General features: G+C 41.8%; 1 protein-coding gene across 3 annotated transcripts in view; it reads left to right on the top strand.

Annotated features, from left to right (window-relative positions):
* TPX2 (TPX2 microtubule nucleation factor) overlaps window positions 1-8486 on the top strand; it is a 58188-nt gene extending 49702 nt beyond the window's left edge. For 2 of the 3 annotated variants that reach the window (XM_036827033.1, XM_036827034.1), the window contains exons 15-18: window positions 304-450; window positions 4769-4880; window positions 5516-5703; window positions 7101-8486. In XM_036827033.1, the coding sequence (XP_036682928.1) occupies window positions 304-450; window positions 4769-4880; window positions 5516-5703; window positions 7101-7211 (558 nt within the window). In that variant the 3' untranslated portion in view covers window positions 7212-8486. The remainder of the gene's footprint in view (window positions 1-303; window positions 451-4768; window positions 4881-5515; window positions 5704-7100) is intronic. The other variant, XM_036827035.1, reaches the window with a different exon arrangement.
* The last annotated feature ends 9088 nt before the right edge of the window (window positions 8487-17574 follow it).

The raw sequence follows: 17574 nt of genomic DNA, 5'->3' as shown, positions 1-17574 counted from the left end.
TAAATCACTGACTTCCTTTGATCCCTCTAAGAGCCTTATGAAGTATAAATAGGGCAAGTAATTTAAATAACCATTCTGGCACAAGGAGCTTAAGTGACTTGCCCATGATCATGCTGCTAGTTATTGGCAATACTGGGAGGAAAACCTCAATTTCCTTTTGAACCCATTACTCTTTCTGCTACTCCATGCTGCTTTGAAGACTGGCCTTTCCTGTTTTTTAGATTCATCCAAATATTCTGGAGCAGCTGTTGCTTTCTGGCTAGAAAGGCCTTATCTTAAATCTTACATTTTCTTTTCTATTAGGTGCCCAAATTCAAGGCGCTTCCTTTGCCTCATTTTGACACCATTAACCTGCCGGAGAAGAAGGTGAAGAATACAACCCAGGTTGAGCCTTTCTGCTTTGAGACCGACAGAAGAGGTGCTCTGAAGGCACAGACTTGGAAGCACCAGGTGGGGATGGGGAGAGCAGCTAAAATGTGAATTGTTTGATTGTTGATTTGTTACAATAGGTAGACCCACTACACTGAACTTCTTCTGGGAACTAACATACCGGATTATTTTAGGGGCTGTCACTGTAATCAGGGGTCAGCAAACTTTTTCTATAAAAAAGTTTGCTATATATTATTTTAGGTTGTGCAGGTGGTCTCTGTCACATGTTCTCTGTGTATGTGTGTTTCAACCCTTTAAAAATATAAAAACCATTTTTAGCTCAAGGGCTATACAAAACGAGGTTGCAAACTGGATTTGGCTTGCGGCTTAAGTTTGCTGATCTCTGCTGTAAGTGATCACCTGGGGAATGTGAGAACTGTTAGGCTTTTTTTGTGTCAGGAGATTCTCATCTATTCCATTTATTAGACTTGTTCATTAAATGTTCACTCCTTTCTGTTGGTGCTTTGATAAGAAACTGTGAGGTGAGAATAGATTCTCAATATGGTATGTTGTTTTCTCAACATAGTGTGCTATTTGCTCTTTATAGATGACAGGTGATTTAAAACAGTCAGTTGGTTGTTGGCTGGTTTAATTGGATCTAATTCTGCCCTGTCTGGAAAAAAATCTCCTGAATTCCTAAATTTGTCAGTATTGATATTGTCTCTTATTCTGGACTCTGTCCAAAAGGGGCTTGGCCTAATCTTTGTTTGTAGAAAGTCATCCCTCTTGAAGCCCAAACGATATGATTGCTTAAGTTACTAAATGTAGGCTCCCTGTTGGTACTGTTCTCTAGGAGAACTTAGGACAGTTGCTTTGGAAGCAGTAGTGAATCTCTCGTTCAAGGACCATGACAGAATGTCTGTATGTGGGATATTTCCCATAACAAAAAGGTTTTTTAAAGTTTTTCAGACATACATAAAAGTAGAATAGTATAATGAACTTCCATGAACTGTCACCTGGTTTTCTAGGGATCAAAACATGGAAAATCTTATTTCATCTTACTTCTACCTACTCATCTCTACACTGGATACTTCTGCCTATACAAGATTACTTTGAAGCAAATCCTAGGTATCATCTCATTTCATCCAAAAATACTTCAATGTGTAACTTTAAAATATAAGGATTAAAAGAATTTCATAACCACAATACTATTAGCACACTTAAAAAGATTAACAGTAATTCCTTAATAGTGACAAATAGTCAGCATTCATATATCCCCTAATCTCTCATTTTTTAAACAGTTGAATTGTTCAAATCAGGATCCAGAAAAGGTCCACATTTTATATTTGTTTGATAAATCTCTAAATCCCTTTTAATCTAAAGGCTGCTCTACTTGCATTTTATATGTTGAATAAACTGGATTGTTTTTCCAATAGGTTTTTTTTTATATGAATAATATGACCATTTATTTTAAAAGTATATGTGTTTACATGTATATGATATGAAAGGGGTTATACACTAAAATGTTAATAATAGTTATTTACGGTGGGATTATAGGTGACCTTATAGAATTTCATTTTTAATTTTCATCCATTTTTTTTAATTTTAGAATTTTATTTATTTTTTTATACAGCAGGTTCTTATTAGTTATCCATTTTATACATATTAGTGTATACATGTCAATGGCAATCTCCCAGTGCATCACACCACCACCACCACCACACCCTGCCGCCACTTTCCCCCTTTGGTGTCTATACGTTTGTTCTTTATATCTGTGTCTCTCTTTCTGCCCTGCAAACCGGTTCATCTGTACCATTTTTCTAGGTTCCACATATATGCGTTAATATACGATATTTGTTTTTCTCTTTCTGACTTAGTTCACTCTGTATGGCAGTCTCTAGCTCCATCCATGTCTCTACAAATGACCCAGTTTCGTTCCTTTTTATGGCTGAGTAATATTCCATTGTATACATGTACAACATCTTCTTTATCCATTCGTCTGTCGATGGGCATTTAGGTTGCTTCCATGACCTGGCTATTGTAAATAGTGCTGCAATGAACACTGGGGTGCCTGTGTCTTTTTGAATTATGGTTTTCTCTGGTTATATGCCCAGTAGTGGGATTGCTGGGTCATATGGTAGTTCTATTTTTAGTTTTTTAAGGAAACTCCCTACTGTTCTCCATAGTGGCTGTATCAGTTTACATTCCCACCAGCAGTGCAAGAGGGTTCCCTTTTCTCCACACCCTCTCCAGCATTTGTTGTTTGTAGATTTTCTTTTGATGTCCATTCTAACTGGTGTGAGGTGATACCTCATTGTAGTTTTGATTTGCATGTCTCTAATAATTAGTGATGTTGAGCAGCTTTTCATGTGTTTCTTGGCCATCTGTATGTCTTCTTTGGAGAAATGTCTATTTAGGTCTTCTGGCCATTTTTGGATTGGGTTGTTTGTTTTTTTAATATTGAGCTGCATGAGCTGTTTATATATTTTGGAGATTAATCCTTTGTCCATTTGCAAATATTTTCTCCCATTCTGAGGGTTGTCTTTTCGTCTTGTTTGTAGTTTCCTTTGCTGTGCAAAAGCTTTTAAGTTTCATCAGATCCCATTTGTTTATTTTTGTTTTTATTTCCATTATTCTAGGAGGTGGATCAAAAAAGATCTTGCTGTGATTTATGTCAAAGAGTGTTCTTCCTGTGTTTTCCTCTAAGAGTTTTATAGTGTCCGGTCTTACATTTAGGTCTCTAATCCATTATGAGTTTATTTTTGTGTATGGTGTTAGGGAGTGTTCTAATTTCATTCTTTCACATGTAGCTGTCCAGTTTTCCTAGCACCACTTATTGAAGAGACTGTCTTTTCTCCATTGTATATCCTTGCCTCCTTTGTCATAGATTAGTTGACCATAGGTGCGTGGGTTTATCTCTGGGCTTTCTATCCTGTTGCACTGATCTATATTTCTGTTTTGGTGCCAGTACCATATTGTCTTGATTACTGTAGCTTTGTAGTATAGTCTGAAGTCAGGGAGTCTGATTCCTCCAGCTCCGTTTTTTTCCCTCAAGACTGCTTTGGCTGTTCGGGGTCTTTTGTGTCTCCATACAAATTTTAAGATTTTTTGTTCTAGTTCTGTAAAAAATGCCATTGGTAATTTGATAGAGATTGCATTGAATCTGTAGATTGCTTTGGGTAGTATAGTCATTTTCACAAGGTTGATTCTTCCAATCCAAGAACATAGTATATCTCTCCATCTGTTTGTATCATCTTTACATCAGTGTCTTATAGTTTCTGCATACAGGTCTTTTGTCTCCCTAGGTAGATTTATTCCTAGGTATTTTATTCTTTTTGTTGCGTTGGTAAACGGGAGTGTTTCCTTAATTTCTCTTTCAGATTTTTCATCATTAGTGTATAGCAATGCAAGAGATTTCTGTGCATTAATTTTGTATCTTGCAACTTTACCACATTCATTGATTAGCTCTAGTAGTTTTCTGGTGGCATCTTTAGGATTCTCTATGTATAGTGTCATGTTATCTGCAAACAGTGACAGTTTTACTTCTTTTTTTTTTTTTTTTAAAGCTTTATTTATTTATTTATTTATTTATGGATGTGTTGGGTCTTCGTTTCTGTGCAAGGGCTTTCTCTAGTTGTGGCAAGCGGGGGCCACTCTTCATCGCGGTGCGCAGGCCTCTCACTATCGCGGCCTCTCTTGTTGTGGAGCACAGGTTCCAGATGCGCAGGCTCAGTAATTATGGCTCACGGGCCCAGTTGCTCTGCGGCATGTGGGATCTACCCAGACCAGGGCTCGAACCCGTGTCCCCTGCATTGGCAGGCAGATTCTCAACCACTGTGCCACCAGGGAAACCCTTACTTCTTCTTTTCCAATCTGTATTCCTTTTATTTTTTTTTCTTCTCTGATTGCCATGGCTAGGACTTCCAAATCTATGTTAAATAATAGTGGTGAGAGTTTTCCTATAGGTTTTACAATCTGGATTTTGCTCATTGTATTCCCAACGTGTTTATTAATATGTTCCTCTATCTCCTGTATTTCCTATAAATGAGTAGTCAGATCTAGAGGCTTGATTAAATTCTGGTTAGATTCTTTTGGGGGTTGGGAGGGAGAATACTTTACAGGTGATCACATCCAGGGGTATATTAATGTCTACTTGTTTATTTTTTGTGATGTTAAGATAGGCCTTAAAAGTATCTTAAAGGTATTTTCTAGTTCTCAGTGGGTTCAGATGTTGTTAGTCTGTTCTACTTAATGTAAAAGGGATTTTAATTGAGTTTAGATTAAATCTCCTGCTGTCTTTGTAGATGAAACTGTTCAGAAACATTCGAACTTGAGTCATTGAGATGGTAGTTATGGAAAGTAGTGTGGCTGCTTATCTGACAGATTTTCTTTCTAATAGCTGGAGGAAGAGCTAAAACAGCAGAAAGAAGCAGCTTGCTTCAAGGCTCGTCCAAACACCGTCATCTCCCAGGAGCCCTTTGTTCCTAAGAGAGAGAAAAAATCCCTTACTGGTAGTATTTTATGTATTCTTGGGGGATTGGGGCAGAATGGTTAGACTTCCTGGGACTCAGTTGTGTCAGTACAATGCTGTGTGAACCAGAAGCATCTGCCTGTAGAGGATCTAGTTTTTTCTCCCCTAGCTCTTTATTGAATCCAGCAGCTATGTTGATTTGTAGAGTGTGTTGGGGTCAGATTCATAGAACAAGCACCTGGCATTTCAACAACAATTTTACTTTCCCCACCCAGAGAGTAGCAAGTAAGTGAGAGAGAGCCAGGACTTCTTTCTGGGGTTCACCCTAAAGCAAGCCTTAGATAGAAAACATTTGATTCCTTAAGCACTGGGCAGTGTTTCAGAAAAGTGGGATTCTTTTCCTAAATCTGTCTATGTAGTCTACAATCACTATGTAGTTTTGAGCAAGCTATTTCACCTGTGTAGGTCTTGCTTTTCTCCTAATTAGATGATTTATAGGGGCCCTTAAAATTTTAGGACTTTTTGTATGTGGTTTACTCCACCTTTCTCCCAACTGGGCCTCCTTAGAGCTCCACCTTTCTGTTGCCATGCATATCTATCACTTGCTGGATCTGTGGGGCTAGGTTTATGCAAGTCTTGCTTGTGCACCAATATTCTCTCTGTTTCTGTACTCAGAGGGCCTTTCTGGTTCTGTAGTTCAAGAAACTTTTCAGCTGGCCACTGAGAAGAGAGCCAAGGAGCGGCAGGAGCTGGAGAAGAGAATGGCTGAGGTGGAAGCCCAGAAAGCCCAGCAGTTGGAGGAAGCCAGGCAACAGGAGGAAGAGCAACAGAAGGAGGAGCTGGCCAGACTACGGAAAGAACTGGTAACTGGGCAGCATGAGCGCTGACTAACACATGGTTGCGTCTGTTTTATCTGTACCTTTCCTTGTTCCAGAAAGGATCTAAGGTGGCCTCCAAGGACACATCAAAGTTGAGTGAAAATGAGAAGTCAGACAAACCAGGGGTGGTGACAAAGTTGAGGAGTGAATGAGGCTAAAGATGTATACATTGTGATCCATGGATCTGCTAAGTGATATAAACAAGCTAGTTATTTAAAAAATACATTTATCTTTGATCCTGAATTCAGTCAGAATTTCTTCCAGGGGTCTAAATAAGGAGGACATCAGGTGCTATACCAGTGCACAGTGATATATTTGTAGGACTCTTTATTTAACTTTTTATTATTGCCTTAAGGCTTAAGGAAACCAATGTGTTTTACAATTAGAATACATAGGTAGGGAAGGACATGGGAATTGTGTGACAACTATATTTTCATTTTCCTCTTAATACTTGACTCAAATTCCTTGGAGTTATAGTGTGTATCGGTCCAGGTGACCCTTCCATGTTAACACTAGATAATGATTTAAATATTAGTTATCCAAAAAGAAAGCTTAATTCACATTAAGGACCCTTTCACTAGGAGGGCAGCAAGCCACATTAACTGCATTAATAAGGAAGAACACAGTTTTAGATGGAATTTCATATGCTTAGTAAAAGGATGAATATAGCGATATGTAAGTTGTTGAGGTTTTGTCTAAAAGTGCTAAGCCAGCAGCTGATACAACTGTTGGTAGAGGTGACTGGCCACAGGAGGGCTCTAGGGACAAACTAGTAAAGGGACTAGCTTCCTGACAAAATCCAAGCTACCATATGCTGATTGGATGTACTCACAAAACCAGCCTCAAGTGTTTTGACTTTTCTTCAGCACTTGAGTCCTGCCTCTTGTGTTTGTTTGTATCATAGAACTCTATACTAATCTGGCTTGATTCAGGGTTGATTTTAGACTGTAAGAAGGATGGATGGGACCATGCCTTCTCCTGGCAACCCTTCTTGGTTATTTTATTTTATTTATTTATTTTTGTCCATGCTTTTGGTGAATATTAAGACTCAATAATCTTAAGATTGTACTCTGGCAAATTCTTAGCGTGTATCTCCTTTCTGCTGCAATTGAGTACAGCCCCGTTATACCCTAGTACTGAACAGTCAAACTGGAGATAGGTGCAAGCTGAGGGATTCAGCAAGACCTGAACAGAAACCTACTTGAGCTCCAGAGCTCTTGTGTTTTGCTGCTAGACTGTGTTGCCTCCCCGCAACCCCCAAATTAGTGACTGGGATTTGCAAAATTATACAAAAATGTTCTCAAGAAGAGGAATAAAAACACCCATAAGTGTAGTTCTCTAACATCCTTATCAATGGTAACTTTATTTTTCTCACTCTGCAGGTACACAAGGCAAATCCAGTACGAAGGTACCAGGGTGTGGAAGTCAAGTCAAGTGACCAGCCCTTGACCGTGCCTGTATCGCCTAAGTTCTCCACTCGATTCCACTGCTAAACTCGGCTCTGAGCTGTGGACACCATCTGGGAACCGGAGCTACTCTTCCCATTAAACCAGGAGCCTTCTTTGTCATGGGGGCATGGAGAGAACCCATTTCTCCAGGCTTTTTCCTACCCATGCCTGACAAGTGTGGACTCCAATTTCATTGAGAGCTGTTTTCCTACATTATTGTGGCTAATAATGAGACTCAACTCATGTATGTCTCAACCAGACTCCATGTAGTTATTTCCTTGGAACCATCAGTTGACCTTTAATATGGGTCTTAACTCTGACTAGAATTTAATGTCTCTGTATCAGTACAGTGTAATTTCTGTTGCCCTTACCCCCCGCCCCCCTTTTTTTTCTATTTTAATCAGAAAATAAAGATAGTTAAATACTGAGATAGGATTTAAGTCATGGATTAAATGAGGAACCATCAGTAGTATGTCAGATTCTTTCCTCTTCTCTGTGCAAAATGAATTTAGAGTTAAGGAGCCCTTCGCTACGAGGGGGGAAGCCTCATTAACTGCATGACGAGGAAGAGACTTGACTGACGGGAACCTCACAGCAGCCATCGGCTGGCTTCGGGTAGAGCTTGCTGTTCAGGCACGTTCTTCCCTTGTTGGTGCTGATGATGATAGGGCGCGCTGAGTAGTACACGTTTTAAGTCCTCCAGTGACCTGGACTGGAATAAATATGTTTGTCTTCCCTCCCTGCTTTTGTTATTTGATGTTTTTAAATCTGTCAAGCCCCTTTGGAGGTCACATCTTATTGGGGAAGTGGGTACTTTGAGAGGAGGGTCTAGGAACTTTTAAAAGCATAGGCTCTGTCCTTAAAGGAAAGAGCTTTGTGACTTTTTTCTGTCTTATGTCAGAATATCCTTCCATATTTTGTTAACTCCCTCCTAGGAACCACTCTGGAAGCCTGTTATGCCTTCAAAACAGACTGTGCCTTCTTCTCTAAATGTCTTTTTTCTCATCTGGTAAACTCTTCCTTATAAGACTCAGCTCTAGTAAAATCTTTTTCATAGATCTTTCCTTGACCATTTAACCTCCTCAGGTAAGGTAAGATTTCCTTCTTTGTGCCTCCCAAATGTTTCTTATGTATATCTCTAGTAGAACAGTTATACCACTGAGTTACTTGTACTTGTTTACAAACTAGTAGAGATGAAGATAACTAAAATTATGTTAGTCCTTGAAGATAAAAATTATGTTAATTATATCTGTATTTCTCATAGTTGGCACAGAATTTGCTAGGTCCATGTTATCAATAAATAGTGTATTTTCTTTTAGACTTGATATTGTTTATGAGCTCTACTCTGTACCAGTCATCTCTTCCTGTGCCACGAAATATAAATGCATCCATCTTCTGCCCAGGCTAGGCCTAGGCACTATATATGATATTAGACCTATGTTATATTCCTTTTGTTTATTCATTCAGTGACCATTATGTACAAGCCATTGTAGATTTAGTGACGGGCAACAAAACAAAATGTGATTTGCAGATCCCTGGGCCTCCTGAAGGCCCACAGAGTGGTACAAAACGCAGTTCCTTTATTCATTTCCTAGAGGTATGTGGTGTACAGTTCCATAACAACTTGTGTAGTTCATTTAACAAATATTGATTTGGTACTAACTATATATACATTGGCACTATTCTAGTCTCTGGGCATATAGCAATGAACAGAAATAGAAGACCTTGACTTCATGGAGGTTACCTTTTAGAAGGGGAGACAGACAAACAAGTAACTGTCCTCTTCTGTCAGGTGATAAATGTTTCTCTGACTGACTGCTGTGTGGAAAATAGACTGGGATGGGGACTTGGGGGCATGTAAGATTGGAAACAGGAAGGTGAGGAGGTTCTTGATGTTGTCCAGGTAAGAGCTGATAGTGGCCTGGGCTAGGGTGGTAGCAGTGGAGGTGATGAGAGATGGTTGGATTCTGAATGGATTTTGAAGCTGTAACTGACAAGACTTGCTAACAGATTGGATGCGGAGAGAGAGAGGGTAGATAAGGATGGCATTTAGATATCAGCCTCAAACAGAAATAGAGTTCTCCATCCCTTGTGCTATGAAAAATCCAGTTCTACCCCGGTCCTCATATCTCTTGTGGATTCTCTGGGTGGGGGTGGGACAACTTCCTTTTCTGAACACCTTTTGCTTTGGTTTTTCTCTGTTCATCTCTTGATGCCCTCTCTGTGTCTCTCCTCCGTAGCTTTTCTCCCTCCCATGTATCAGCAGTTCTCTAATAGTTCACTATCATTCATGTATTGCCATCTAGTATCATTTTTTCATATATTTTGTCCATTTTTCGTTTTGGTTGTTTCAGGTAGAAGAATAAATCTGGCCCGCAAGTTGAGGGTTTTAGAAAGAGTGTTACGTATTGAGAATTATGGACCTATGGGATCCTTCCACCCCATTTGCTCCATTCTGGATTACCCCCTCTGGACACACCAGCATCAGGGTGGTATTGTTTGACAGTCTGTTACAGGCAACAGAGAGGGATTATATTATTTCAGAGCAAATAGCTTTTAAAATTAAGATGCCCTTGCTTCCCAGAATTTCCCAATTTCCTGGTGGTCTTCTTCTCCTCAGCACAACCTGTCTAGTGTTGAGCCCTTTCTTTCTGGACCACCTCACATGACCTTCATTTTTCTAGAACAGCCTCCCACTTCCCCTGAAACTCAAACTCTGCTTTTATTTTACAGAGAAATTCAGGTTCTTTATCCCTCAGGCCTTGTCCAAGAGGGAGCTTCTCTTTCAACACTCAGAGGTCACCCTGGAATTTTCCTAAACAAAGAACATGTCCTCTAATAGGATTTACTGAGTTCTACTGAGAAATCTGGCTGCCACACTTTGCTTGGCAATTTTGCAAAACTCCTAGCACATGCGCACATTCAGATTGTTAGAATTCCCACACTTGCTGGGAAGGACTGTTTTCAGTGTTGTTTTGACTTGGTCATGATTCCCCTTGCTAACAGTTTGTGCTAATTAATACAATATTACCTTTCACTCTTAATTTGGTTGATCATTTTGTTCTTGTGTAATTGCTTTGTTCCCGTTTTGACTGCTGTTTTATGCTTTAACAGTTCTTTTCCACAGAATTTTGTCCTTGGAAAGTGGAGCTTGAGTGGTGGACACGCTGCAGTGGCAGTTGCTCCAGCATTTAATAGATAAGTCTTATACACAAACAATTGTAACACAGGATAAGATGTGATTGAGTAACATGAGACAGACAGAAAAAATGCTGCAGGAGGAGTTTAGAGGTTCTTGTTGGAGGTGAGATTGCAGTTCTTAAAGATGTTTCTTTTTTTATGTAAAAATTATGAAAGTAGTATAGTCATCCCTCAGTATCCACAGGGGATTGGTTCCAGGACCCCCTGTGGATACCAAACTCCACGGATGCTCAAGTCACATTTAAAATGGTGTATGTGAGGGCTTCCCTGGTGGCGCAGTGGTTGAGAATCTGCCTGCCAATGCAGGGGACACGGGTTCGAGCCCTGGTCTGGGAAGATCCCACATGCTGCAGAGCAACTGGGCCTGTGAGCCACAATTACTGAGCCTGCGCGTCTGGAGCCTGTGCTCCGCAACAAGAGAGGCCGCGATAGTGAGAGGCCTGCGCACCGCGATGAAGAGTGGCCCCCACTTGCCGCAACTAGAGAAAGCCCTCGCACAGAAACGAAGACCCAACACAGCCAAAAATAAATAAATAAATAATATTTAAAAATAAAATAAAATAAAATGGTGTATTTGCATATAACCTATGCACATCCTCCCATATACTTTAAATCATCTCTAGATTACTTATAATACCTAATACAATGTAAATCGTTGTAAAGACAATGTAAATTATACATAAATAGTTGCACGTGTACAGCAAATTCAAGTTTTGTTTTTTGGAACTTTCTGGACTTTTTTTTTTTTAATATTTTTGATCTGTGGTTGGTTGAATCTATAGATATGGAACCTGTAGATACAGAGGGCTGACTTTACTGCCTTTTGGAAACAAAACAATACAGACTGTATAAAACAAAACACGAAAGTCTTACCCTACTCCCATTCCCCAGGAGTAACCCAGTATTAACAGTTGTGTATTCTTCCAGAATGTTTTTTGTGTACACACACAGATTTATAGAGCTTTTTTTATAACAATAAGATTATAGCATTACACATTTGCCTTTAATTTTAATTTGTTCTTTGAAGGTTATATATCACATCATTCAAAATTCAAAAGCTACAAAGGGGTTCAGAGATGGTGCTGCCAGGTGCGTTCCCTTGCAGAGATGGCGTCAGCCTATATGTATTCCTACCTGCTCCCTCTTATTTTTCCACAAATAGTGTCATAATTTACACTGTAGCTTGCTCTTTTCTTATGTGTTCTGCATTGAATGATGTGGTTCAGGCACTACCTTAGGCGTGTACTAGCTTTCTCCCTGGCTGAAGTATGAAGCCTGTTATGAGAATCTAGTGACATGGAGGCAGACCTGGTGTGGGGTCTAGATGTCCTGGCCTAGTGACCTCAGGTCCCAAAGGCTCTAGGTCAGGTCAGCAACACCTGCTCTTTTAATTCCTCCTGGCTTAGCTGAGCCTTGGGGGTTCATTGGCTTGAGTATCTGGTTAAACCTGTGTATCCCCTTAGGTCACTCTTGATATGCTTCCTTTTCAGTTCCCTTCTGAATCTTGTCTGCTGGGGAAGTTCCTCACTGCTGAGAGTAGCAGTTAAAAAAGCTGTCAGCCACGAGGCTGAGCTCCTATTTCTGCACAGGCAGGCTGAGTACAGCTTGGTGGTGTGGATCCAGGTAGGAATTGGTCAGCATTCTGAATCCTGAGCTGCCATCTGCCTTGCAGCCTGCTGGGATGCTCAGTTTAGGCAACATATAAAGTTTCTTGGATACGGGACAAACCCAGGCCTATGGAAAGAGCAGGAAGGGGTTAAAGTGTGTGGTACTTTGAGCAGTGATGAAGGCATAATCAGGGAGCTGACATGTTTGCTCCAATGCCAAGAATTCGAGGACAATTTGTTATCCAGCTGAAGGCAGTGTAGTTGCTACAGAAAAGCCTGGGGACAAAAACATGCTTTTTCCTTGTTTTTGTCTTCCTGCATACCCACTCTATTTTCTAGTGCTGTAGTGAAGGTTACTGACATCAAAAACAGAAATGTCTGATGGTGTTTGCTCTTCTCTTTCTTGCAAGAGAATAAGAGGCTGGGCTCCAGTCAAAGCATGGCTCTTATGTGCTGAAGGTATCAGCTTCCTGAAAGCCCTTGACAAATGCTAACATTGTACTTGGAGAAACCGTAGTTGGAGGGGCTTAGGAAAATACTAGGTTTTATCAGGAATTATTTCACCAGACTAAGCCTAACCTGAAGGCGTCAACTACCTTCTCTCTTTTTCTTAAAATTTTATTAAACAGAAGGGAAATAAAAACCTGGCCTGTAGACTTCCCTGGTGGCACAGTGGTTAAGAATCTGCCTGCCAATGCAGGCGACACGGGTTCGAGCCCTGGTCTGGGAAGATCCCACATGCCACAGAGCAACAAAGCCCGTGTGCCACAACTACTGAGCCTGTGCTCTAGAGCCCACAAGCCACAACTGCTGAGCCCACGTGCCACAACTACTGAAGCCCGTTCACCTAGAGCCTGTGCTCCACAACAAGAGAAGCCACCACAATGAGAAGCCCATGCACTGCAACGAAGAGTAGCCCCCGCTCGCCACAACTAGAGAAAGCCCGTGTGCAGCAATGAAGACCCAACACAGCCAAAAATAAATAAAATAAGTAAATTTATTAAAAAAAAAAAAAAAAAACCTGGCCTGTGCGATCTGCCAAAACCCATGGGACTGGTATCCCAGAACCTCACAGGCAGGTGTGTGAATGGGTTAAGAATTGTTGCCTAGCTTATTTCGGCACTGATGGTATTCTCAGGGCTTCTTTCAGGAGCAGGGGTGGGAAAGGTATTTTTCAGTGGGTCAAATACTAAATAGTGGTTGTAAATTGTAATTTGAAAAGCAGTTTAGGGCAGCATTGTCAAGCTTGGTGGTAAGGAACGATGCAAAATCTCTGGCCTGGCACTGACATCCTCTACTCACGGCGTACAGGCACACTCTCTTACACAGACTAAGGGACTAGAAAGTGACTTTGAATTTGCTCTATACAAAAATCTCAACAGGGTTTTGCAATGTTTTTGTTTATAAAATTGGGATTTATTGTTAATTATATACAATTCAGAAAATACCTGGTAATAGGAGGAAGGAGAAAAAAATCTGTGGGCCCATCACCCACCATGAACACTGGTGTTTCTCTGTATAATCTTTTCTTATATAAAACTTTAGTCTGTTTTTCTACATTGTAGGGGTTTTCTGTTTATGTATATTATTTTTTTGTATTCTTCTTTTTTTTTTTAACTTAGCAGAGTAGTAACTCAAATATTTTTCCTATATTACTGCATACTCTGTAAGTACCAATTTTAATAGCAGCATACTGTTCCATCGTCCAGAGTTTGTTTCTCCCCATTGAAAATGTTTGTTTTGCAAAGGATTTTTCTAGGCTATTTATAAGACAGATTTCTTTGTCCCCCTAATGTATTATGTCTGTCTCTAAACTTTAAATGGTTGTTTCAAACCACTTAGTCAATATTTGTAATTAAAGTATTAAAAGAAAATATAATTCCCTCCCAAAAGCATAGTTAATGACATCATCCTGGCATACGCATTTGCAAATTGGAAGCCTCCTTTTGGCTGACATAATGTCAATGTTACTGGGATTGGTGCCCAGCGAAAAGTTTATTGGCATTTAGCAAAGCCTTTCTGGAGAGAATTCTAGTTATGTTAAAGTCTTGGGATTCTACATCTTAAGACAGACTTACACAGTAGATTGATGTCTCAAAGCCTTCAGATTTGAAAGGGAATGCCCTTTGTCTTTCTTAACTCTAGCTGAGCTGTGATGTGTCTTTTGGGAAGAGTAGAGGCAGGAAATATAATCTCCTTCCTGGCACTGGCACACTGGGTGACCTTTAACAAGGCACTCCCCTTTTTTGGACCTCAGTTTCACATCGTCAAAGAGGAGATTGAATTAGAAAGATAAATAAGGCTCTTTCCAGCTTGAATATTTTCAGATTTTTTTTCTAGGCAATTTGTTCTAACCACATTAGCCCTACTTTCACAGTTATATTTTTCTATAGTCAGCTGCTCAGTCACTGCAAGAGGGCACCTCTAGCAAGCTCCCTGCTCCTAGATTTCCATTTGAATGTCAGTGAAGTATGTTGGAGACCAGTGTGCTAGCTCGTTGAGGAGGACTTTCCAAGGGTTGTTCTGGAAGCGGAAATCTAGCCCAGATCACTCCAGGGTACTAATCTCCGAATAATGTCCTCTGACACACACACATATTTTCTGATGTTTCTCTTGACCTTGGAACTGGTTAAAAGCGGCACAGAATGCTCAATGAATTCTAACAGACTACAGCAAGGAAGTCCCTCCCATCCTTGGCTTTTCCAAGATGTAAGGTTGCTAGTATCCTTTCTTTAATTGTTGGCATTTTAAGGATGTCACCTTGCCTTGCAGCTCTTCTGTTTCTCTCTGCTGCAGTTCAGTTTTTATAATGTTTGTGGTCAAAAGGACTTGGGTTGATTTGAGATAATTGTCACAGTGTTCTGAGGGGCACAAAATTATTTAGTGGAATGAACCCTAGATTGGGGATTGGGAGAGTAGCTTGAGCATGTCATTTGCATTTTGTGGGTCTCAATTTTTTTATCTTAGAAGTCTAAAATGATGTTTCTAGAAAGGATCTTTCCTCTGGCTCCATGGATGAGAATTTGCTCCTAGCTTTAAAATGACCCAAAAGCAGTCTGGGCAGCCGTGGTGACTGTCACATTGGGCACTTGTTGGCCAGCATGAATCAGTGTGATCGTGCTTGAGTCATATATTCACTATATTAATTGTCATTGGGTATGTGTCATCAGGGGTTACCAGAAGCCCCTGCTGTTTATCCAAAGCTAACAACCTGACAAGACAGGGCCAGCAGCTAGCTGCTAGTCAGCCACGAGCGAGCGGAGCAGGGACGCACCTCAGGAAGGTGGCTCGTGGGAGTTGGTGCAAGCAAGAGAGGCAAGGGATTTGAGTTGAGCTTTTAGAAATCTCATTCTTACTGGGCTGGAGGTTGATGTCTACACTGTAGCCTCCCTGATTCTTATTTGCCCATTAGCCGTTTTCTCTCTCTTGTGGTAATTTGTTACCACTTCGCATAATAGAAAACTAATATGCGAAGCAACACGGCAGGCAGGTAGGAGTTGGGAGGGGCTGTCAGTATCTGCCCACCTTCACTAAACGACTTAACTTTTTGTGCCTCTCCCTCTCCTTGAAACATTAGCTGTACTGACCACTGGGTCTGTTTGTGTTTTCCTCACATACATACCAAAACACTCCTCCTACCCAGAGGACCCAGGAAAATGGGTAGGAATTGGCAGGCTAGGAAGCTCAGCAACTTGGGCTGGGGGACTTTTCTCTAGGGCCGTGGTCCTCAGAGTGTCCTGCAGACCAGCAGGTCAGCATCACTGGGACTAGAAATGCAAATGCTCCAGCCCCACTCCAGACCTCCTGAATCAGATACCATGGACCTGGGGCCCAGCAATGTGTTTTAACAAGCCCTGCAGGGGTCTGTGATGCACCCCCAAGTGTGAGGACCACTGTGTCAGGAGATGTTGTCCTGGTGGAGAACAGGTCTCCCAACTCAAAGGTCCCTATCTATGGACCAGGGAGCCTGCAGCCGTTCTCTCCTGTGAGCCTCAGCACGCAGGCCAAACTAGAGCCCTGTGGAGGGCAAGAACACGCCTCCCCTCTGAGCTCCCTGGGGAGTCACATTTATGCAGCCTGTTCGTGTTACCCAGGAGAGCTGCTGAATTTGTTGAGCAAGTGTTTATCTCCTCAGCCAAGACTCTATTACCAAAATAAAGGTGGAAGGAAGAATGCTTTTCCATATGTCCTTCCAACAAGTCATATGACAGATGAGGAAACTGAGGCTCAGAGTTTAAGTTACTTTCCCAAAGTCACACTGCTGGTAAGTGGCAGAGTCAGAATTTGGACCCAAGTCCGTGCCCTCAAGTGCCCTTTCCACCACGCCAGTTGCATCCCTTGAGGGGATGGATGGACATTCTTAGGAGCTCCTGGAGGATAGGGCCTAGCTCTTTGGGGAATTGAGTGACACTTGATCAAAGAGCCCCATGGGTGAAGAAGAGATTGTTTCTGTCACCCACCAGGGCCAGCAACTCAGGACTTTGGAGCAAGTTTGGGCTGTAGCCCTCATTGAACTCTTGACGTTTCTGTGGGAACCTCCAGCTACACTTCCCAGGGGCTGGGAGCAGGTTCTCTCTCCTCAGTTCCACCCAGCAGGAGTCTGGGTCCTTGCCGGATGCTTGCGTTCTTATCAGGGATGTGGCAGCTGCCAGTCAATTATTAAGTCACAAGCCTCGGCAGGCCTGAATGATAGCCGAGGTGGTCACAGTGCCAAGTGACTGCAGCCAGAAGTGCTTTGCCCCGGCCCATTCCTCATCCTTTATTTGGACCCCCATCACCATCCCAGACGGGGCCCCCTTCTCCCAGCAGCTTCTCAGAGCTTGCCATACACCCCCTGGCTCATATGGTAACCCAGTTCTGCAGACGAGCCTGAAGTGTTATAAATAGCACAATGGAGGCCAGGAAGCCTACCAGGATAGAACATGCATTTCCCCCTTTTTGAGCCATTTCCTGGGATCGTGTGCTGGGAGTGACTTCTAGTGCAGATAAACTCCAGTTACTCTCCTCTCCAGGGTCTGCGCTCTGCACTTGGGTTTTGCTTCTTTCTGTGTTTGCGTTTGTCCCCCGCCCCCACGGGCCCTGCCTTCATGAGATGGTGCTTCCAAGTCTGCTCCTGGGACGTTTCCTGTTCTTGGAACAGCTGCACCAGCCTGGGGTACCCTCCTGCTACTTGATCCTATAGGGAGGTGTCCAGTGGCCATGGGCAATTTTCAGATGACCTTGTTCCTCTGACGTCATTAGATGGCTATTTTTGGCTTCGCTGTTTATGCTGCAGAGAAGTTGGGCTGCGATGGGGGAGAGGGAGAAAGAGTGAAGGAGGGGCCGGTCTTGGTTTCTCATTGTCCCAGGACCCTACCAAAGTAGGAACATTTATTCTTCAACGTTTACAGAGCACCTACTGGATGTCAGGCCCTGGGGCTACCAAGTTGTGACATAATCTAAGTATTCTTCACTCACTCACCCATGAATTCATTTTTCAGCAAGCATTTACTTTGTGGTATGGAATAGTAATCAAGAGTGAGGACTCTTGAGCTTGATGGGTTGGGTGTAAATTCTGGTCCCACTGGAATCCTACCTTTGAAACCTTGGGCAAGTTACTC

Source organism: Balaenoptera musculus, chromosome 15 (assembly GCF_009873245.2).
Source record: "Balaenoptera musculus isolate JJ_BM4_2016_0621 chromosome 15, mBalMus1.pri.v3, whole genome shotgun sequence".
In the NCBI taxonomy this organism is placed as follows: domain Eukaryota; kingdom Metazoa; phylum Chordata; class Mammalia; order Artiodactyla; family Balaenopteridae; genus Balaenoptera; species Balaenoptera musculus.
The sequence above is the reverse complement of the archived record's forward strand: the minus strand, read 5'-3'. Positions and strand labels throughout refer to the sequence as shown.